We start from the raw sequence: 24,186 nt of genomic DNA on the forward strand, positions 1-24,186 counted from the left end.
GTTTAAATGTGTTTTATTAAGTTTTAAAAATTGTATGTGTTCCACAGCACTCCATTCATCTGCTACACAGTGTAATGTATTCATTAAAACTGTTCCATTTGCTGTCTAATACATCTCAGCTGTTGGCGTCAGATTCATGTCCAGTGCATTAACACCAGGTGCGATATCTTGGTGGTCAAACCTTACATATTTTCCAGCATAACGTTGGTATAACAGGGGGGGACAAAAACGAAAACAGTACATTTACCCTTCCTCTAATATCTAGAGCAATATATTAGTGCACCCCTTTCCACCATCATGTCTCTTATTGTGGCACTTCACCGTATTTCCCCACTCACCCACTCCACCTTATTGTATGTGAACTTAAATGCGTGTTCCTGCCAGCGTCCATATTGTCTAATCAATGTATTTTTAACTCGGTTGACTGTCGGAGGGGGGTACCATGCCTACAACTGTATGTGTGCGCCGCCAGTTTTGTGTTGTTTACCTAGCCCTGTTTCTTATGCTCCATTTACTTTGGTGGTTTCAACCCCTTGTTGCTCTCGAGTGCATCTGCTAGTGCTTCTGAGTGTCTCTGCCAGGATGTGAGAAAGTTTGTTAAGATTGCATCCCACGCTGTCGGTATTCCTGCTTCCGCAACCCCATGGCGTCCTCAGGATGGATTGCTATACTTTCAGCCTGTGCACGGCATAGGAGTGACTGAAACCAGGCCTTCGCTGTTGGGGATCAGGGGATTTCCAGCGTCGCGTGAGCAATTGCTTGGCCACTATAAGTCCCAAGTCTATGTAGCGGGACGTCACTTTGTACTTTTTGGGCCTTTGGTACAGTCCTAATATGCATACCTCCCATGTTCTGTCCAAAGTTCATTCTATGCATTGGGTTACTCACCTGGTGACTGTTCCCCAGTATGACTGGATAGCTGTGGAGGACCACAGCATATGTAGTAAATCTCCACCTGCCGCATCGCACCTTGGACAGTTGCTTATTTTGGCTGGCATCAGATAGGTTCTATGTGTTATATAATATTGGATAAGCCAGAATCTGGCATTGCAGGGAGACGTGTTGGGCTCCCAAGTATGTTTTTCCATTCCCGCACTGTGCTAGGTCTCTGCAGGTCTCCGTCCCAGTGGGCGCGGACGGAGGGTAATTGTGGTGCCGTGTATACTCTGAGGGAGTTCACGAACCACTTGGCGAGGTGTCGACCTGTGCCCAATGCATGCAGGTATTGTATAGTTAAATGGGTGGCAGATTCCTGTGATACGTTGCCCCATGTCACACGCAATGTGTGTGTCACCGCGGCATGAAACAGATATTGGCCTTGCAGCAAGCCCGAGACTTCAGCAAGTTCCTCAAACTGAATTAGTTGTACGTCATTGTCCAGGTCCCCTAGTGTTTGTATGCCTGCCTCCTCCCATTGGGAAAGTTCTACACTAGTGATCGCCTAATGCCACCTGGGTGTACTGAGTATGGGGAGAGATGGAGGGTATGGGGTTACTCGATGTGTAATGCAGAGGCTGCGGCGTAAACAGTGATACACCACCCCTACCAGCAACTGAATAGGTATGTTTCCCTTCCTGCTTGGACAGAACAGGGCCACTTTCTGAGGGTTTGTGAGTCCTGGCATCTGTATTGCGGTGACCTCTAATTGGCGTGCACTTAGCCACCATGCCACCCATTGAAGCTGCGCCACTAAATAGTATTGCTCCTTATTGGGTAGGGAGAGACCTCCTTGGATGGCCAGGAGATACATTCTGCTTAGAGCAACTCTGCTTCATGACCCATGCGAGATGAATTGCCGCATATCCAATTCAAGACCTTTAAAAATGGTGTCCTAAGGTGCAGTGATAAGTTTGTGAAGTGGTAGAGGAGGCACAGGAGTAAAACCAACTTTAGCAATGTGATCCGGCCCATGACTGCTAGGGGCAGGGTGTTCCTGATGGTCATCTGTGCCCTCAATGCCGTGATGGCGCATCCCAGGTTGCCCTTAAGCAGGTCAGTTGTATCCCTATATATCAGTATCCCGAGGTATCAGAACACTGTCACTTGCCAGTGAACTGGCCTGCCTTTGAAGACTCATTGTGGGTCTGGGGTGGACTTTGTGAAGGGGTACAGACACGATTTCTCACAATTCCCTTGAAGCCCTGATACAGAGACAAATTCGAGCAGGATTCTCTCTATTGTCGCACAGGGTTGCCCAATGTCCCTGAGGTATATTAGCAGATCATCTGAATATAATGAGACTGTGTGTGTGCTGTCAGGCAAGGGGATTCCCCATTCATCCTGCATTCTACGCAGTGCATCGGCTAGCAGCTCGATGGTAAGCGCGAATAGTGGTGGGGAGAGTCGGCAGCCCTGCCTCATACCCTGCTCAAGTGGAACCTGCTTCGATACATATGGGCCTGTCTTGATCCTGGCCATTGGGCGCATGTAGAGTGGCTTCATGAAGCCTAGAAACTCATCTCCTAGGCCATATTTACGCAGCGTGGCAAATAAAAATCATGCGGAATTGTGGAATGGCGTCCGTGCGATAGCCCGTGTGAGCAGCAGACGACTTTCAAGAATATCCGCAGCCTCTTGCTGTTGCATATTAAAGAACATATTCCCGGGAGATTGATTGTAGCAAAGACGGCAGGGACGAAATACTTGAAGCCTCCTCGAGTGGTACATATTTGTTTATACTGATGAAGGAAGTGCACTAATTCATGTGGATAGCCTCCACATCAGGCAATAATCTGTGGAAATTTCGCACAAAGGAATAGGTACAGCATAATTGTTATGCCTATATAAAAGCCCTAGTCCTGATGAGGTCCGCAAGTTAAAGGGCTGAAACGCATCGACAATTTGGATATGGATACCCTATGAATTTATATTCATCAACAAATAATAATCAGCAGTGGCTAAAGAATAAGGATCAAATAAGGATCTCTCAAATACTGCGGTGATAAGGTGTACCTGTTTAATTAGGAATGCTCTTTTGATAATAGGGGATAGAGCATCCATCTAAACAGTAGGGGCTATAAGAAATAATGAGTGAATGTTTAACCTATTATTTCAAATGCTTTGTAGATATTTGTGTATGTTGACTGTATTTGTATGTAAATAGTGTAATATATATGTTTATACTATATAAAAAAAGTGAAGTAAAAAAAAAGAATATACAAAATATTTGAAAATAAAATAACATTTCAAAAAAGGAAGACATATCCGGTGAATACAATTGATTTATTGAGGTAATGGCTGGTAACTGACATATTAGAACTGTAGAGATGTATTCTAGAATAAGAAATAGGGTCAGATTGGTAATTTATAAACCTGTTTGAGCATTTTTGTATTGAATTGGCCCCACAGCATCATATTTTTGCTTGTGCATTCCAGGGTGTCAAGCGCTTTTTCCAGGTCTAAAACCAGGCACCCAGCGTGCGCCCAGTTGTCCCTAGAGTAGTGTGCCACCTGAAAGAAGTGTCATAGATTTAACGACGTGGTGCGAGCAGGCACAGACCCATTTTGGTCTGCATGTTTTAGTTGCGTTACTAGCGGGGCCAATCTGCAAACCAATATTTTGGCTAGCACTCTATAGTCTGTGTTGAGAAGTGCAAGCGGGCGGTTCAAGCCTATCAGCTCTGCATTTCTGTTTGGCTTAGGCAAAGACACTAATAGGGACTTGCAAAGTGTATCCGGAAGTATCCCTGTTTCCTGCGCACTATGGAACATTGAGAGGAGCCGCGGCTTTAAGGCCTGCTGGAAGGCCTTGTAATATTCGTCCAGGTATCCGTCTGGCCCAGGCGCTTTACCAGTGGCTAACGACTGTATTGTGTCTTGCACCTCCAACAGCATTATTGGCTCGCTTAGCTTATCTCTTTGATCCACTGTGGCTTGCTGCAGGGTTAGGGGAGTGAGAACGGATTCTAGTTCTGTTGATTCTGCACAGGTCAGTTACTTATATATTTTGGTGTAGTGTGCAGTGAACTCACAGTGGATTATGTTGATTGGTGAATATCTGCCCTGTGGCAGATTGTAGCTGCAGTGCGGGCATCTGCGCATGCTCTTGTCGAATCATTCGCGCAAGCAGTCTACCTGCTCTGTCCATGTGTGCCCGCAGCTTGCGACGCATAGTTTAAGCAGCGCAACCTCTCTAATACTTCTGCGTGTTTTTGCCTGTGTGTGTCTATGTCTTGGTGCTTAGCACTGCCCTGGGCTAACTCAGCGTCTAATGTGGTCAGAGTATCTTAGATATGTTTTACTTCACAGCCCAGCTGTTTCCTGACTCACCAACTCAATCCCATGCATTTCCCTCTGACCACTGCTTTGCCTGCATTCCAGAACACGCCTGCATCTGTAACTGATCTCATGTTCCTTTCAAAGTATGTCTCAATCGCTGCGCTCACCGCCTCTCTGAATGGAGTATCTTCTAATGCTGGAGCATGGAGCCTCCATAGGTGGGGCGTGGGTCCCCCGTCATCCCCGTGTAGTCTCATGATGTGTGGGCTATGGTCTTATTGTGTTTTGCCGAGATAGTCTGCACTGGGGAATTGTGCTAATATCAATGGGCTTGCAACAAACTGGCATTTATAAAGTGCGAACTGTCCCTCCCAAAGGAGCCTCCTGGCGCTGTACAAATAACGCGCTTAGCAGTGGAGAATGAAGACTTAGTTGAGGGCAAGGCAAGATTCATCAGGTGTTCCGTAGATCCAGGACTTTAGGGCCTTCCTAAGCTGCATTTCTGATTCCATCGATCTCAATTTGTTTGCCATAAAATTCCAAGCCTTTGTACCTTACACAGTAGCAGATTTCCCTACCCTAGTTTTAAGTTTGAAACCAGGCACTTTGAGGAGGTTTGCAGATGTAGATCTGAGTGTCCTCATTGTAGTGTATGGTGTAAATCTTGTGGAGAGATATACTGGTCCTAATCGGCGAATATCTCTAAAGGCCAATGAAGAGTTTTCAGAGCCGCTGAGGCTTCCGCCCTACGGGGGAGTTTTCAGACTAATCTGGCTGCTGCGTTTTGAACTGCCTGTATCCTCATCAGGGTTGATTTATTGACCCCTGCCAGGAGGCTATCACAGTAGTCTAGACGTGAAAGTATTAATGCCACTGCCACTGTTTTCCTTGCAGCAAGAGGAATCAAATCAATTAATTTTTTCATGGTTTTAATTAGGCCAAAGCATGTACCCACCACCTTAAGTGTATGGGGTTTGAAGGAGAGGGAGGAGTCAAACCACACGCCCAGGTTTTGAGCCACCTACACAGTAGATGAAGGGGCTGCTGCCTCTTCCGGCCACCAATCCTTGGGTTGAAAGGGGTTATCTTTCCCTATCAGCAAGATTTCTGTCTTATCCCTGTTGCATCGGAGGTCATTGTCTTTCATCCAATTGATGACCGCCGTAAGACAGGCTTTGACATTTTTTTCAGCATCCTTGGAGTTTTTATCAAGGGACAGGATCAGCGGAGTATCATCAGCGTAAGATGATGTTTCAATCCCATAAGCCGAAATGACGGAGATAAGCAAGACCATGTATATATTAAATAGGAAAGGACTAAGTGAGGCACCCTGTGGGACTCCTGTGGTGATGGTACGTTCTGAGGAGAGAAAGGTGCCAAGGGAGACTGCTTGTCTCCGATTGGATAGGAAGGACGTGATCCAGGCCAGTGCCATGTTGGAGATGCCGCAAGATTTTAGTCTGGCCAAGAGGATGTTATGAGAGATAGTATCAAAAGCGGCCGACAAATCCAAAAGGATCAGCAAGGAAAGCGAGGAGTTTGCAATATCATTAATCACAGGATTCACTATGTCCATGATATGGTGTAGTATCATTGGGGGGCGTGCATCCAATGGCGAACCTGATTTACATTCTAAGATGGCTTTGTGTGTCTGAGATAGAGTGACAGTTTGAAAGGTGTGAAGGACGGGCCTAACATGCCTATGATCCAACTCATGTTCGTTAACAGATTCTTGTGAGCTTGGAGTTCCAAAATATATTTGAATATTGCACATGCAACCCATGTGGGTGTGAGTAATGGGAGTACAAGCATGGCTGCAGGTTTAGGGCTCTCCATACATCTGCCAAATCCCAGCGGCGCAGCCACTCCCCCAGACCCTGAGCGTTAGATGTTGCACCTGTTTTGGCAATGGGGGAAAAGATCTATCAAATGCTGTGTCGAGGACCGAAATAAAGTCTCCTCCCAACAGCCAGGGAATGTCGCACCAGCGTGAGGGTAGGCCTGTTAGTGTGTGCCAGAATGTGCTCTGGTCCATGTTTGGGGCGTAGATGGACCCTAACACTATTAACTTCCCATTGAGACGGCCTTTTGCCAGTACATATCTGCCATGTAGGTCTACTTTAGTCTCCTCTGGTGTGAACAGAGTCCCAGACCTGATCTAAATGAAGGCCCCCCTGGCATAAGACCAGTAGCCTGTGTATAGTATCTGACCTTTAAACCTCTACTGCAATCCATGAATCTCTGGTTGCACAATGTGTGTTTCTTAAAGGAGTGCCACATGGTTTATATGTGGCTTAAGGTACACATATATTCCGTATCTACGGGCTGGCGTGTGAATCCCCCTAACATTCCAGGTGACTATGTTTGTGGGCAGCATGTGACAGAGTCATAGGTTAGTGTTGTGTGTGGGTGACCTGGCACATCGAAGGTTGGTCAACAATATGTTGAACACCCAGTGGGTGCAAAATGCTTCTGTGGTACCTTCAGGTGTGTGGGCATGTCATCTCAGGCAGTTGCTGAGGAAGGGAACCATGTGAGGTTCAACTGGTATAGAGTAGAGGGGCAACATGTGTTTTCCCAAACAGAGAACAACGGCATGCAGCAACTTACGGCTACGTTCGCTGTCTTGGTCCCGTTAAGGGCTGAAGGTGGGTTAAATGAAATTAAATGAATTTGTACTTGTAAGCGCACTTATTCCCCAACCGGCGTTTCCAGGCGCTGTACGCATACCACTGTGGAACCCTTCCTGGCGTTTCCCTGTGAAATGTCCACTCCTGGGCACCCCCAAGGTGAAGCCAGGCATCCCAGTGCTGTTGGGGCCGTAGTGGAGATTAAGCAAGCTATTGCCAAGAGTTGCAGAGTGTGACCCATGATTAGAATAGGCACGGACGCGAGAATTATAAGGTCCGAGGAAATTGAGCCCAAGACCCGCCGAGGCAGGAATTAAACCCTGGTCCCGGGCCAAACCTCTACATCAGGGTCTGCCGCTCTAACCATTGAGCCACACTTCTCCACAAAAAAAGCTTGCAATGAGCAAGTTGGTTTTGTTTAGGCCCATGCTCCGCGTGTGTATGTGTGCGGTATGCCATCGACTGTGTAGCTCATCAGTAGCCTGCCCTCTGGGGTGCGAGATTGGAGCTGGCCCTCCAATTAACGCACTTTACCTATTGCCTTTGGATGTCTTGTATAAAGTGCGCACAGATCATGCAAATCCCTCATGTATACACTGCTACAAGTGTATACTTGTGTGACCATGGGCTGTGGTGGTCAGCTACAATAAATCATCTGCATTCTAGGGTGTAACAACTGGGAGTGATTGGGAATCTTTGTTAACGGGCCATTCTGCCAGTGTACTGTCCTCGTGCAGTGAATATTCTGATGAGGTGTCTGTGTCTCTGCTGTGTTGTTGTTTTCTCAGGTCCGCCATTGCTTTTAGGTCGTCCCGTCTCTCCTGTAGTACCTGTTTTCAAGTTCCAGAGAAACAGATTCAAGAACTCATCAAATTCATTGTATACAACAGGTTTCGATCTTACTTCGTGATGTTGAAGATATTTTAAGAAAAATATTTTAGTGGACTTGGTAAGACGTTGTGCAGTTTGTGCACAGGTAAAGGGAAGTAATTGTTTTCACTAATAGTGTACTGAATGTTATTAACTGCAGCTCAGGCGAATTACATGCCTACTTGAGAAACATAGGGGTACAAAAGGGGGTGGTGATGGATGGAGCATCTGAACCAATCAAACACTCACACCCAGTCAACAGATCTGGGTGTAATCCATCACCGTTCTTTAGCCCACTCTGCCACCCCAGTTCAGACATGGCCATATGCAAATCAGTCTGACCCTGTGCCTCATGGGAACAGTCCAGCCCGAACTGCCAAGCCATGCCTTCCCTGGACCGGAAACAAGCTTCCTAGGACCGATTTCTGGCATTACAGCCGTCTTCAGCCAGGCTTGCTTGAATCCAGTGGCAAAGTGAGCAAGGGACTCACGTCTGAACATACCCTGCCAACTTATGGCAAACAAAGCGGTACAAAAGGGGGTGGTGTTGGACGGAGCATCTGAACCAATCAAACACTCACACCCAGTCAAGAGATCTGGGTATAATCCATCACCGTTCTTTAGCCCACTCTGCCACCCAGTTAAGACATGGCCATATGCAAATCAGTCTGACCCTGTGCCTCATGGGAACAGTCCAGCCCGAACTGCCAAGCCATGCCTTCCCTGGACCGGAAACAAGCTTCCTAGGACCAGTTTCTGGCATTACAGCTGTCTTCAGCCTGGCTTGCTTGAATCCAGTGGCAAAGTGAGCAAGGGACTCACGTCTGAGCATACCATGCCAACTTATGGCGAACAAAGCGGTACAAACGGGGGTGGTGATGAACGGAGCATCTGAACCAATCAAACACTGACACCCAGTCAACAGATCTGGGTATAATCCATCACCGTTCTTTAGCCCACTCTGCCGCCCCAGTTCAGACATGGCCATATGCAAATCAGTCTGACTCTGTGCCTCATGGGAACAGTCCAGCCCGAACTCCCAAGCCATGCCTTCCCTGGACCAGAAACAAGCTTCCTAGGACCGGTCTGAAATGGGGTGTCAGAGTGGGCTAAAGAACGGTGATGGATTAAACCCAGATCTTTTGACTGGGTGTGTCAGATGCTCCGTCCATCACCACCCCCTTTTGTACTACTTGAGAAACATGTCCACATATTATCATTATATTGAAGTCTCTCCTGAAGGAGGTGGAACTAATATTAAGACCATGTCAGACTCCAAATGCAGAAAGAAAGGAAGTGCGTTGGATTTGTTTCATGGCACAGGCAGCTTACCATCACAAATAAGCAAGCAAGGTTTGTTCAATCTGAAGAAGACCAACAGCCAGATTCATCAAGGGAAATTGCGCTCGCAATTGGCCAGATTCTGAGAATCTGGCCCTTTGCGAGTGCAATTATTGCCTTTGGGATTCATCATCCCAAATGCAAAATTCGCTATTACAGATTTCGCATTTTAGCGAGGAATAGCATTTAAGGAATCTCTATTTGAGATTCCTTAAATGCAATTCATGAAACTTTTAAAATGTGCGAATTCGCAATTTCCGGCTACTATTTACCGCGAAGTCTGACTTCGTGGTAAATAGCAAAAACGGAGAAAAATGCACTTTTGTGCATTCTTCTCAGTTGTATGTTACACACACACATGTCCTTTGGACATGTGTGTGCGCAATATCAGTCTAAATTTAAATTTCAGGGGTGCTACAGGGTGTCCTTTGGACACCCCTGGCACCCTTGAAATCGCATCCTTATTTGCGATTAGCAAATTGCTAATCGCAAATAAGGAATAACTCCCCATTCATTCCTATGGGCCTTCAGGCCAATAGGAATGAATGGGGAGTTATTCCTTATTTGCGATTAGCAATTTGCTAATCGCAAATAAGGAATGTGTAGGAATCGCAATTTATTTAGCGATTCCTACATGGATCCCGTTTTGCAAGTCCTTAATAGCGATTCCTTAATAATCGCTATTAAGGACTTGCAAAACGGGACAATGATGAATCTGGCCGCAAGGCCCAAGTAAGGGCTTCCACCACAATTCAATAGCAGTGACACAAATTATGTAGTAATTGTCAAAACATCCTCTGTCATACAGAATCAAAATAGCAAATTTCAAAATCCCCTAAAGAAAGTAAAAAACAGACTTTGGAACAATGAATGGCTTTTTATCTACGCCACTTCTGCAATTCAACACTTTGATCAGTTCTCTACTCTTATTTGTTGCTGCTGTGTTATTTTCCATAATCTGTGCCTCAGATCTCTAGAGTTGAATAAATTCCTTTGAGATTGTAAATCTGTGTGATTGGACTCTCTTATGTACCTAAAAAGGTTCATCTGACTGGTGTATGTTAAAAAGCTTTACCCTATTGGTTCTTTAGCGGATGTTTGTTCTGTGTGTAGAACGTTTGAGATTTATTCAAAGTCTCAGCTGTCTATGATCATACAGTGAAATATTGTGGATGTTATCTTAGGGTGCACTTTGATTTCAAATAGCACATGGGTCCAGTGGCCTCAGGACACTGGAAGGCATATTTATAAGCCTCTAATGTCACTGAAGTCTCACTTTTTCTGACACTCTGGTGGCGTTGCTCCATACCCCATATTTACAAAGTTGCGTTAAGCCACTTAATGTGACCTAATTCCACCTTGTAAATATGTCTCTATGTGTGGTGCATTCTGTAGAACACATAGAAACCACAAATCGGCTTTAAAGATTGAGGTGTGCCTTCCTGTACATAAACAATCGCCTCTCAAGTGCAGACACCCTTGCAACATAGCACAAAGGTGCCTACGCTGGCCCTAGGCAGCTGTCTTAGCACTGGCGCTAGGGGAAATGCAGGGGTGCTTCATATTTTTGTAAATATGGTGCATCTCTGTGTTTGAAAAATGTCGGAGCGTGGCGTTACCAATTTTGGAGTAACATCACGCTCTGACATTTTCTTCCACATATACCCCATAGACCCACATTTGGACTACGGGGGCCGCCATGGCAGGTGCGCAATATACTCCACTTACCTGGAACATGGGCCCAGTGGCTTCGGGAGACTTAGACTCACATTTAGAGTAGGTTGCCTTCCATGGCAGGGGTGGAATAATCCACTTAACTGGCAGAAGACTGACTTCTTTACTTATTACTTTAGTTTCCTGTGCAGCACGGCCAGGCTTTTTCTCGTAGCCCTGAAGAGGAAAATGTATGTTGGAACGTGTATCCTAAATAGAGAAGACAGTCTGAAGAACTTTGATCGACAGCCCAATATCTGTCAAAGGCTTCCGCAAGCAGAGCCAGCATAGGCTCTCCTTTTGGAAACATGGCAGTTTGTCCAAGTATAAATAGAACAAGTGAACTGCAAGCTTGGCAGACAAGATATCTGCCACTTTTTTGATAAAGTATCCTATAAGCCAAATTCAAAATAAGGCTTTTAGTGAACTTACCATACTAAACAAGACCTTTTATCGCAGAGTTCATAAATATATATAGGGCCATATTCTCAAAGAACTGTTGCCAAGCTATCGACAGTTTATCACAGCCAAAGTCGCAATCAATTTATCACCCCATTGACAAGCAGGTGCTAACAGCCGACATCACCAGTATACCCGCGATAGTAGCCGCAAAAAACATCGCCACAGACTATGTCTAATGAAATGCAGAGTAGGCGTTACCGTGCCAAAGGCCGTGACAACACCACTGCACAACATTCTCAATGACCAGCCAGATTGGCGAAAAGACGACAAAATGTGCGATAAGGCACGTTAGCAGCAGGAAACTAACACCTGCTCTGACCTGGTGCAAAGTCAGATGACAGCCTGCACCACAAAAGGGAACCCAGCCCACAGCCACACCTGAAGAACAACAGACGCCATTGAGCCACTGAACATGTGGGCCGGACACCCATGAGGGCCACAACACCCACTGCCACCAACCCCAGGAGCAGGGGGCCCCACCCCAGGCACACCCCACCTCCCCCGGACCAAGACACTGCACATCAACGACATGAACAAAAGCACCCTACTGACGTCGCCCAATCAACATACATGTGAGTACTGAAATCCTGATTCATTCATTCACCGTTGAAAGACCAAACAAAATGTGACATTCTAATTTGTCTCCAAACAACTATTGTGAAGAGTCATGGCGGGGTATCCCTGGACAATCTGTAACTCAAAGCCTGCAAGACAATAGCCAAGATAAGAAGGTGTGTCAGGCACTCATCAAAGGACAGGGAGAGAGGGAAAGAGAGAGAGAGAGAGAAAGAAAGAGAGAGACTGACAATCGGGCCTTTGGCTTATGCAAACATGCCAACAGCTGCTTGTGTCTCGAAATGTATGCACCCCAAATCACAGGCCTGGCATCAAAGTCAGCGCAAAGGCCACATTACATTTCAGAAATGCAAGCAGTAGTCAGACCTAAATTAGGTATGAAAGCTCCTTTGTCTCAACACACAAGGCGGAAGGCCAACCGAACCCCCGACCTTGGTCCTGAATGTGGCTGGCACACCCTAAGTGAGATACCATACCAACCTCTGATGACTCCCACACGATGAACTGCGCTAATGTAAAACCAACGTGTCCACACCCCACACACACTTGTCCCTGCATGACCTAAACCTGCAAGGGATGCCCTTGACACATTAGTTAAAAACTACCCATACGTCCGAACGTTGCACACACATACAACTCATTGCCCAGAGCTGTGGCATATCGTCCACAGAACTGCCACCGGTCTGAGGAGTGCAGTGCTACAAGACCAACAAATACAATGGCAGGCATTCCCGGGCACATGCACAACCCCTGCCACGTGGAACTTTACAGTGCACGAATGCTGCATCGGTTGGGATCCCTGCCAATGACAGTGTTGCAAATCAGTTTTTCGCCTGAGTTTCTGTCTTGCCTACGTCACCTGCGTCCAGCCCTGGTTCCACTGTCGATCATGCACATTTGAGTGGCCCATGGAGGTCTGCCTATCCAACGCAACGGTAGCTGAATTGGATTTTGACCTGACAGTGCGCCCTCTGTTAGCCCACGAACAGGAGTGTCACCGGGAAAGCCGTGCATGGGATGCACTGATCTTTGGCGTATGTCCTGGCAGTTGTGCATGGGAGATTGCACAACTCCTCGTGTGCAGTGACCACATCGAGGCGCTTCCCTATTGGGATGTGTTGTGTATTGGGGAAACGACGTTGACTGAGCACATCTGCCTGGACCAGTTAATGGATTGGCTCACCCGGGTGTTCCTTGAACCCGACAACGACGTACTATTGGAAGACATTGCCCATTAAGCTGCGCCGGCATTCATGGACGAGTAACTATGTTCCTGCAGCCACATCGGATTGTCACCAACAGCACAGGTCCCAATACCTTGTTGCATCGTGGGGAATGCTCACATATCCCACCACAACAGTTGACATGTCTGCCTTCGTCTGGACTCTGAATGCATGTGCGTGGAACTACACGTGGTTACACACACACCTGTGCAAGGTGATGCAGTTCCATGGTCGGAGCAGCACAGCGTAGTTTGTCAACGTTACCAATTCGGACATACCGCTGGGGGAGAGTACACACATGGCAATGTAGCACAACATGTGACCTTGTCGGACCCTTTCTCCTGATCACTGTCAGCAGAGCAGACAGACGGCGCAGTCCCGTGGCAGAGCACTATGCAGACCCCATGGGCTGTGAGTCATGTCCGTTCACACGGGGTCGGGCAGACACCAAATATCAAATGACTCGTCCAGCAAGGCAAGGTAGGCTGAGACCGTTGCCATCCATAATGATTTTGTGTACATTTTTGCCTCTCCATGTCTTGCACCTCAACATGTTCCCATGCTGCTTCTAAATGTCCCTGTATGTTGTGGCAGTTGCCTTGTCCATACTGACACGCACATGTCAATAAAGTCTATGCAACTTCACTACTATCCAACTGTGATGAGTGTTGATTAGATTGAAAAATTGTGTGCCACAAAGAGCATAGTCTCTACACAGGGAGGTACTGACTGATGCATGTACAATGGGGGTGGGTCCCTTTTGATAGCTCCACCTCCGTGAGCCAAACATTGTGTTTGGGATAGTTGCTGGCAGGCCTGTGCACTTACGTGTCTTCAGCAATGTGAGTATGGTGTCCAACCTCTGACTATGTGGAGCAATGCTATGAATCCAAACAGAATGTGTCCACACAGATGTGTGTAAGTAGGTATGCGAAGTGAAGTTCTGTTGTGACATGCAATGTAGTACACCACTTCTGTCCTGGTACCGATTTGGTCATTCCTACGGACAGCCCTATTCAATACATGGACGTATGCCTACATTGTGGAGTTGCGAGATTGTTGTTAATGTGCAATGAGGCCACAGCTAGTACTCATCTTCACAGTCATCCAACTGGCCATGTGGCTCAGGGTTAAACATACGCATTGATGTCATTTACCAGGGTGTACCTTCTTGTGCAATCAATCTCCCTACATCCATCCATACTCTCATACTTGAGCTAACATAGACATGACACATCTGTTAAGATTTCGAATGTTTTATTCACATTCTGGTGAATGCCGGAGCTGGAGCTGTACACGGCCATGCCAAGCCCACATTATATGGAAGCCAGTGGTGGGCCAACCAGAGTCCTTTGGGAATTGAAAAGTGATTTGGAAGAGGAAGAGTGCAGCCTCCAGGTGAATTTCGCAGAGTGTTCTCGGGGTCAGTGGAAGGTGTTGTCCCAGGGCATGATGCATAGGGCAGAACCTGGCAAGGACAGGTCATATGTCCGTGTGGATCCTACTACACTTAGTAATTACCATCCATTTCTTAGTCTTCTGATACTTCTTCTGTGTCCGGTGTGTCCGGTGTGTGTGGCGGGGTAATGGCTGCATCATTGTGTGCCACTGACACATCAGGGTGCGAAGGTGATAGGGCTGCATCACTTTTTGCTACCGACACATCAGGGGTCAGAGATGTGTGTGTTGAAGTTCCCGCTGCAGTTATTTGGGACAGGCTCAGTAGCAGCAATGGCAAGATGAAGAACTGCAAGAAATGGAAGATCCCAGCTACATCGCGCTGGTGTTCAGCAGTGGCAGCCATATTTCCAGCCTGCATCTGCTCCATGGTCTCAATTGTCCTGTGCATCTATGCCAACTCTGTGATGTCATTGCTGGTGCTTGTCTGACTAGCAGTTTTTGTATCCGAGTTATGGCCCCAGCGATGTCAGCCAAGGAGTGTCGGGAGCATGGTGAGTACAGTGGGTGTCCGTTAGGGACTGTAAGTGGTCCCTGATGGGAGTCAGATTCCCATGTGTGGCATTGGGTTTGGCTGCCACGAGCTCGAAACCCACCCGCAGCTGATCAGCCAACTCCACCTGGCAACTCAACACACAGCGGTGAAATTCCATGTGTTGTTCGTGGGTGTCCGGGGAGACAGCCGTGGTGGCATGTGTTTCCTGCTGTGTGGTCTGTGCAGGTGGTGGGGTCACCTCGAGGCAGCTGGGCTGCCCTGCTCCTGGGGGTGGGGTGCGAAGGCTGTCCATTATCCGTTGGAGGGAGTCTGAACATATGTGCAGGTTGTCCTCTTCATCATCACTGATGGGATTTGTGGTCTGCTCTGCAGTAAGTGTTCTTTGTCCCTCTGCAATGTTAAGGGGAGATGCAGGTTAACAGAGTTTCCCATCTATGTTGCTGCTTAGCAGGTGTTTACATACAGATTGCATGACAATGCACATTGTGACTGTTTTGGTGGAGCTGGCTATTTCACGGCAGACATGTTTTTTTTTTACTACATGACAATGTGTGGTAGTACCCGCACATTATCATCACACAGTGTCAGGCAATGGCAGATGTAAGTGGCCAGTCATCATGCCCAAGTGGAACCTGTTGTGTCCTCTGTCCTGTGGTGTAGGTGTTGCACTTTGTACCACATAGCCATCATTGCTGATGTTCTGTGATTGCTATGTATGTGTGCTGCATTGTGGGGGAGTCAGCCCTGCAACTCTAATTTAGTGGCCCCTATCCCTTTGAGGTGGTGTGCCTTTGAATTGTGTGCTTGGGTCATTTCGTGCTCTTGGACAGATTTTGTGGCCTTGTGCATTGTTTGTCGGCTGCGTGTATTGGACGGCATGGGTTGTGGGTGCACGTAGATATGTCAGAGTGTGACCTGCTCCTTTACGGATGTGATCTACACCGGGCCACCTCCATGTTGAATCGTGCACCATGTCATGTATTTTGACTGCTGCCATGCTATCGGTCATGCAGTGTCACTTGAATAGTCAGTGTGGCTAAAACAGCCACTGCTTTTCTGGATTCATCACATGTGCATGGATAGGTTGTATCGTTGATGATTTGGAGGGGGCCATATGTGCACATGGTGGATGGGGGCCTACTTGGTGTTTGTATATGTGCTGCAATGTGCCAAGGGTATTAGGGACATGTTCCACAGTCATTGTGTGTGTGCAGTGGGATTCACATGATTGTGCATGTGTGCCATTGTGCCCATCTCCCCCCGGTCCCTGGTCATTACACACCCTGTTGCTGTTGGGTCAGGTCATATCGAGCTGTGTGCAGACCAACCAACTCCTGCCATTTCCTCCAGCTCATCCAGCTCCTCCTGTGGGTAGGACTTCCATCTCCAGTCGCCATTGCTGCCTTCCTGTTGGCAGCAACTTTCTGTTTGGTCTGGCTTTGCACATCATGCCAGCGCCTCTTCACCTCCTCCATTGACCTCCTCGACACTCCGACTGCATTGAAGTTGGTGACGATGGTCTGCCAGAATTCCGTTTGGGTTGCCAGTGCCGCAGTGGAGGTGACAAACAGTTGTTGATAGTGTTCTATCACCTCTGTGACGATAAGCCAGTCTTTCAGCGGACTGAACCTCGTCTTCCTCTTCTTCTTGCCCTTCCCCGTACATGGGGTTACATGCTGGTCCTCCGTGGGGCCTGTGGGGTTCAGCTTGTCCTCTGCACTCGGTCAGGGTGAATTTATGATGCTACTCAGTTTCTTTTGGTTTTGGTGTGTTTTTTTTGTGGCTTTTATAGTGCATTTTCCCGCATGACGCGTGGGAATTGCAGGTCTGTCGCTGGTTTTCGCTGATTTTGGTATCACGCTTTGGGGCATCAAAACTTTTTTGGCGTTCGTGTTTTGATTTTTTTGTTTGTCACGTTGATTTTTACTCGGTCAATTGGCTCATAATCATGCTACTATCGGATGGTGCCGCCGGGTTGGGAATTGGACGTTAAATCGGTGTTATTTTCTTGCGATAGACTGCGATATGCAAAGTTGCGTTAAGCTAAATTTGTGATGGTTAACACACGTTCTTGAAAATATGCCCCATAGATTGTAATGAGAGTCTAGTGTTGTCCAAAAGTAGGCTGTGCTACCCCACTTGTATAATACTGTTTCAAGATTCCTAAGGGCCATCTCAGAACATACACCACAAAACGTTAGCTATCCTACAACCTCTACAACTTTACTTGTTCATTCATTTGTCTGACTCAAGGTAACCTCTGTCCCTTTTGTCACAAAACACTGCAACAAATTACATAAGAAACTAAAAAATATCATTCCATCCATATTAACTATGGGATATCCAAGAAAGAAGTACCTCTAAACATAAGGACTCACCAATGAACAAAAATAAATTTCCACTGCAACGTTTCGGCTTCCACCTTCCTTCCTCAGCTAGTGCAAGATGGTTTGCTCAGATGCTGCACAGATGATACTGCTGAATTTACAAAAAGCCTCAAGAGTGAATATCCCATTAGGAATGTGGAATCAAGGCAGTCCTGAGATCCTTTAATATATGCAGTAATCAAGTGGTGGTGTCAGTGATTTTCAGTTCTTTTGGATGCAATGATTTTAAATAATACATCCAGACATTTCTCTGGAGTTCAGTAGTTCTTCCTAGACATGTTCCACAGGGAAACTCTTCAAATCCGATAGCAAATGGTCCATAAGTTTATAATGATTGGCTACAGGCTGGTCAATTTTCTTGATAATTATTGCTGATTTGTGATTCCTGAATCGTGTCCGGAGGACCATTCACTGTTTGGCTTACGTATAGATTTTTATAGCTTTTGATTTGTCAGTGAATGATATACCTAATGCACATTGATTGACATATAGGAGTCTGTCTTATGCTTAACAATGTAAATTACACAACTGCCCAGGGTTTTGTTCTATGCAAGATGAAACTAATTAGCAAAGGAAGATAATGTCAAATTACTACATGATTTTATTTCCCAGTATCGCAATCCACTGCATGATACAGGGTTTAGGAGTGGGGATTTCCCCCTATTAACTTTGATCATATAAATGTAAATGTAAATGTAGTCTCTTCGTGGATTCTAGGCTTGTAGTACTCCCAGCCACATTTCTCACCACCCACATAGCGTGCAAGAGTGACAACATAGGCGCGGCTTGACAAACCATGAATAATTACGGCCTCTCCGCCTGAGAGGGTATTGTAGTAGGAGTGCTATAATGGGCATCACAGAAAAAATGAGAGAGGGAGAATTGAATTACCCAGCCCTGTAATTTGCATAATTACATGGTGCTTATCTCTTCGGTATACAATGCTGTTTTGAAAGGAAGTGGATACGCCATGATGGTGGCGCTTCCATTCTTAGGCGGGATTTTTTTTTAATACAGTACTGAATTAAGCTTCATCCATCTTATTGTGTGCGGCGGGGCTGAGGCGCGCGCGCGCGCGCAGTTTTCAATGGGGCAGTGAAGCAGTGATGCTTTTGGAACCGCGGACTAGGCAGATGGTTGTCAAAGAGAATTTAATCAAACGAGGACTCATCATCCCCCCACTGCGCCTCAATGACACTTTTTTGCTATTCATTGCCGCAGCAGATCATTATGTTTTATTTCCCTGCCAGGATTCCTGCAGGCAGCACAATAGGGGGAAAACAACAGGTGTTATATTTAGAATAATTGACAGGGGTTAACATGGAGGAATGCTGCAGCTTCTCCCGCCTCAATTTTCGATGATGCCTGGGAGAGGTGATCCTCATTACCCTGACAGCGAGGCTTTCAAGACTTCCCAGTTTGTCACTAACATTGGCCCCTGTTTGTCAATTTCCACCCACCTTGCAGGCCACAGGCAAAGTGCCAGCCAGGCTTACTCTATCTACATGCTCTAATTCATAAAGGTGGAATTGTGGTCCGCTGCCTAATTAGGAGACCTGACTTTTAATCTCAGCTTCCGTATTAGAACACATTGTGTGATCAAAGGCAAAGTACTTTTCAATTTCTTGGAATAAGTTGGAATATGCAAACCCTGCGTTGAGCACCCGAATAACAAGCCTGTGATCCTGTTGGCAAGCATCATGATGGGGTGACTTTTTCAAGAGCCTCACACTGTGAGTGCTTTTCACCTTTCATGCCCTTACATACCCCTTCTCCAGCCGCGTCCTTCTGATCCTGAGTCTTCCAATGTAAATGTAAAGAAAGGGAAAAGGATAGAACTAGTGCATACTGTGATTTTTAAGCATCAGAATATACCTTGGAATGTGCAGTACCTGTGGCCCATGACATTTTGAGAATGTGACAATCTTTACAACTTCTTAAACTTTCTTGTTATGCAGCAAAGTTGGTTGTGCATGTTTTTTTCTCTGCAGAAGCCGTCTTTGTAGTAAGGGGGAACAAAAGAATTAGAAAAGATATCTACTTGAAGTACTAAGTCTTGCCAACTAATGTTCTTTGTTTTGCCTTATATGAAAATAATAACATTTTGTTTAAATCTACTTCAGAGCGCTTAATGTTTTGGTATTTCTTCCTCCTTAGTATTTTGATTTTCATCTGCTTAACCATATGACAGGGGTCACACCCCCTTGCCCCCATAGGTCTTGGCTTCCACTCACCTTCTGTGTACATTTGTCAGTGCAGTATCCAGACAAAACAAAATCGGCTTCCTTTGGTGGGATTGCCATGACCGGTGTGTACACCAAGCCAAGTTCCATAATGCCCGCGTCATATTTCCGGAGAGTAGGGGTATAATGCAGGCGGATCCCCGAAGAGTCCTGAAGTCCTGAGGAGACAATTTAACATAAATGGGTGACCGGGCAAATAACAGCCAGAAATGACCATATACATAAAAGAACCAATTACGAAATTGTAATATCAATACATACGGTTGCAGGCACCTTATGGAACAGAGAACACAACTAACCTGGCTCTGTTCTCACCTGGAAATAAACTAGTATGGGAACGCCCTATACGCAGGAACCACAGCCAAACTTCAGAAACAACTTCAGCGCATACAGAACGCCTCCGCATGACTCATCCTCAACATCCCTCGCCACAGCCACATATCTGCCCACCTGAGAAACCTGCACTGGCTCCCCGTCAGCAAAAGGATCACTTTCAGACTCCTCACCCATGCACACAAAGCGATCCACGACATGGGCCCCGAATACCTCAACAACCGCCTCACCTTCTACACTCTGACCCGCCAGCTCTGCTCCGCCAGCCTCGCCCTCACCACCGTCCCACGGATTAGCAGAACCACCATCGGAGGAAGATCGCTCTCCTACCTGGCCGCCAAGACTTGGAACTCCATCCCCCACACCTACAAATGACCCAGGACCACCTCACCTTCAGGAAACACCTCAAGACCTGGCTATTCGAGCAGTAGCAGCAAAGCCCCTCCTTTCAGCGCCTTGAGACCCTTACGGGTGAGTAGCGCGCTCTATAAATGCATTGATTGATTGATTGATTGATTGATTGAACCAACTGAACTGATGATAAGCAGGCAGGTTCTTCCAGAACATCTTTAACCCTACTTGTACGGCTCTGCGTGGCATAGTAAAGCAGGAGTAATTCCAGGCAGCACAAGTTGCGGCCTTGCAGTACTCTGTCCTGGGAAGGCGTTCCATGGGTTCGAGTTCTCATACATCTACTCATGGATTTTAGCACATTTCCAGATTTACCTTCAGTAGTAAACCTAGGAATGCGTAAAAACAGTACGCCATCCCAAGGGAAGTGCAAAGAGAAATAACTTTATTTCTCCTAGTATTTTCCTCTTTCCTCTTTTTTCCTCATTCTGCAGTACACATAGAAAGGGGGGAAGCCTCTAAGGATTGCTTTTGTGTTTCCTGTGAATCCCTTCCAGCACAAAAAAAAAAAAGAGAAAAGAAGATATTTCTTCTTGTTACACCAGCCTCAGGTAGGTGCACTATTTTGATGCAAATCCAGGTTTACAGACTTTAGTAGGTGTGGATTTCTGTCAAATTATATTGGTGGATGCACGGGAATGCTCATGCTCGCTCCATGTAATGCCTCCCTGCCACAGGGCAACACCAGAGAGTGCAAGGCACTACCTTGAGTTACTTTGAAGGTCAAAAGTTATGCAAGGCCATTCACGTATCATCACGTTTCATGCTAAGAACTACCACTAATACCATTCTGCTAAGGGTGCACCCCATATGGCAAGAATTACATTCAGCACATCAGGATTTGCATCTTGCCATGGGTAACAGCTCCCATCCCTCTGTTGTACCCTCTCTCACACTCTCATACACATTGCCTCACATGCGCCCATTATTGCAATATGCTTGTGTTGTGTTAGAAACGCCTGCGCTGCTGCAGCCCCTACTAAACCTATCTTGTCTTAAGTGAAGCTTATTAAAAATATTTTATTTACACACTATTCAAAAATCAATACAAATGGTCTTGTTAATGTTTGGTTTAACTATGATGAGAGCAAAAAAGTGCACTTCCTTAAAACAGCTAAACAGAGCTTATATTTAGTTTCACGTGTGGATCAAGCAGTGACAATGCTGGAAATGGAATTAGCCACTTTTTAAAATTAAATAACACAGCATCCAATTGGTCTTATGTCATGTCTGACTCATTCGGACAACCATGGCTACAAGCCCCAGAAAGAAGCATTGTGGTGCCTGAAAAGTCAGGGCTGGCTGAAGGTGTCAAACAAGACAATGAACAACCATGTAGAAAGTTTAAAAGCAAGGTTCAGATTCAAAGTTGCAACTTTGATTCTTGGAAGCAATCAAAGATCAATGTGCAGTGTGACAGGTGTGCCCATGCAAGTGCTGGGTGATGGTAAATAGTGTGAGTGGTAGGACTTCAGGGTGAAAGGCGTGCCCGTGTGAGTGCAGGGTGAGATACCAGAGTGACAGGTGAGAGGTGGGCCCATGTGAGTGCAGTTTGAGAGGGGTCAGTGCAGGGTGAGCCGTGTGGCTGTGAGTGGTGGGTGACCAGTGTGCCCATGTGAGTGCAGCATGAAAGGTGAGAGTGTTGGATTAGCAGTGTGAATGCTGCATAAACATAGTGCCCGTGTGAGTTCAGGGTGGGTGATGTGCCCATGTTTGTTCATGGTGAGAGGAGTGGGTGCAGGATGAGTAGTGGGAGTGCAGCATGAGGGATGTCCATTGAGTTTAAGTGCAGGGTGAGCGGTAAGGGTGTAGAGTGAGCAGCGCAATCTCAGGGTGAGCTCTGGCCTTTGTGAGTTTCAGCAGTTTCAGCAGACCATTCTTCTTGTGTGAGCCCATGTGAGTGCATGGTGAGAGGAGTGAGTGCAGGATGAGCAATGTGCCCATTTGAGCTCAAGTGGAGTGTGAGAGGTGTGTCCCTGTGAGTTCCACCCAAGATAATTGTGTCTGTGTGAATTCAGGTTGAGAGGTGAGAGTGAAGAGGGTGTTAGTGACTGGTGAGTGGAGCACCATTGTGAGAGCATGATGAGCATTGTGTCTGTGTGAGTGCAGGATAGGAGGAGTGAATACACTGTAAGTGGTGTGAGTACTGGCAGGCAATTGTATCTGTGTGTGTCAAAGGTGAGCAGTGAAAGTGAAGAGTGAGCTGTATGAGTAACAGGGAAAAAGCATTTTCTAGAAAGGTTTAACCACGTACTGCATTTACAACGAGGTATCTTTACCACTGCATTCCTTTACCACAAGAGTCTTTACAGTGACTTGCCGTAGGGGAAGAGGCGTTGGACTTCATAGTCCAACGCTTTCCCTAATGTGGCGAAGACTGAATTTGGAATAGTGATTGATCCCTCTCCAAAGTCCAGCGATTTCCCCTAAGGCAAGTCGCTGTTCATTGTAAAGACTTGTGTGGTAAAGGAATGCAGTGTTAAAACCAGGTCATTGTAAAGACCACGTTATAAAGCCATGCATCTTAATGGCTTAAGTGGTTCCGACATACAACCATGAGTGACTGGTGGGTGGAGCGCCCGTGTGAGTGCAATGTAAGCAGTGAGCTTGCACAAGTGCAGGGCGAGAAGGTTGAGTGCAGGGTGAGTGATGTCAGCAATGTGCTTGTTTGAGTGCAGGATGAGTAGTGTGCATGCAGGATGAGCTGTGCGTTACTGTGTGTGCCGGCAAACGATTGTGCTCATTGCAAGAAGAGTGGTGTAGTGCAAGGGGAGTGGTGTGAGTACAAGGTGAGTGGTGAGAGTGAAGGGTGAGCTATGTGAGTGATAAGTGATCTGTTTGAATGCAGATTATCTATCCACAGGCACTCTGAGTAATTTATCAGATCATTAATGTTTGCCAAGTGGGGTTTGAGATGCAATTTGCACTATTATGGCATCTTTTAGGGATACAGGGTGCAGCAAATAAATTATCTGTTGATCGTGCCGCAAACTGTCAACCTCCTGGACATACCTAGGGCCTCATTTATGAAAAGTGGCGCATCGCTGCGTGAAAACAGCGATGCGCCACATCTCACTGCGCACTCCTTGCGACACCAATGATGCGTCATATTTAATGTATGACGCATCATGTCGCAAGGACTTACAGATACGTCAGTATTTCTGACGTATCTGTAAGCGCAAAAGTGACGCATTGCTGGAGTGTGTCACAAAAGTGACGCAACTCCAGCAATGCGTCCTTTCACATGGGGAAAGCCCCATGTGAAAGGGCTTGCGTCAGTCTTACGCCTGCTGTGAGGCAGGCGCAAGATTTCGACGCAACAGCATCCTAAAAGTGACGCAGTGAAATCTCATAGATTTCACTGCGTCACTATTACGAGGCTTTTTGCGGGGGAACGCCCCCTCTGCATACATTATACCTGACGCAGATATAATGTGGCGCAGGGGTTTAAAAAGTGACGCATCTACCTAGATGCGTCACTTTTTAAATATGGCGCAACAAGGCGCATATTTCACGCCGCTGGTGCGTCACAAAAAGTGACGCACCGGCGGCGCAAAAGTGACGCAAGGCCTCATAAATAAGGACCCTAATGTTACTTGTCCCGAAAGACATTCTCCCACTGTGGCAGCAACAGTCATTCTCAAATGGAAGGAACTGGCAGAGAATGCACCACAGGGGGCATGAGAAACAGTGAAAAAACACAAATCCTCTTTAACCAATAAATGGTCTTTTTAAGACCCGTGAAATACTTGAATAAATCTAAAATGGAGGCGCTAATCCATCCCAGCCCACCTCACCATTGTTCAAGAACTGTCTGTGTCCTTG

At 46.5% G+C, this 24,186-nt stretch overlaps 1 protein-coding gene across 1 annotated transcript in view; it reads right to left on the minus strand.

Moving 5' to 3' along the window:
* Nucleotides 1-24,186, minus strand: part of DBH (dopamine beta-hydroxylase) — a 391,011-nt gene that overhangs the window by 90,521 nt on the left and 276,304 nt on the right. Inside the window, exon 6 of the mRNA XM_086921073.1 lies at nucleotides 19,609-19,775. Within this exon, the coding sequence (XP_086777199.1) occupies nucleotides 19,609-19,775 (167 nt within the window). The remainder of the gene's footprint in view (nucleotides 1-19,608; nucleotides 19,776-24,186) is intronic.

Source organism: Lissotriton vulgaris, chromosome 5, assembly GCF_964263255.1.
Source record: "Lissotriton vulgaris chromosome 5, aLisVul1.2, whole genome shotgun sequence".
NCBI classification, from domain to species: Eukaryota; Metazoa; Chordata; class Amphibia; order Caudata; family Salamandridae; genus Lissotriton; species Lissotriton vulgaris.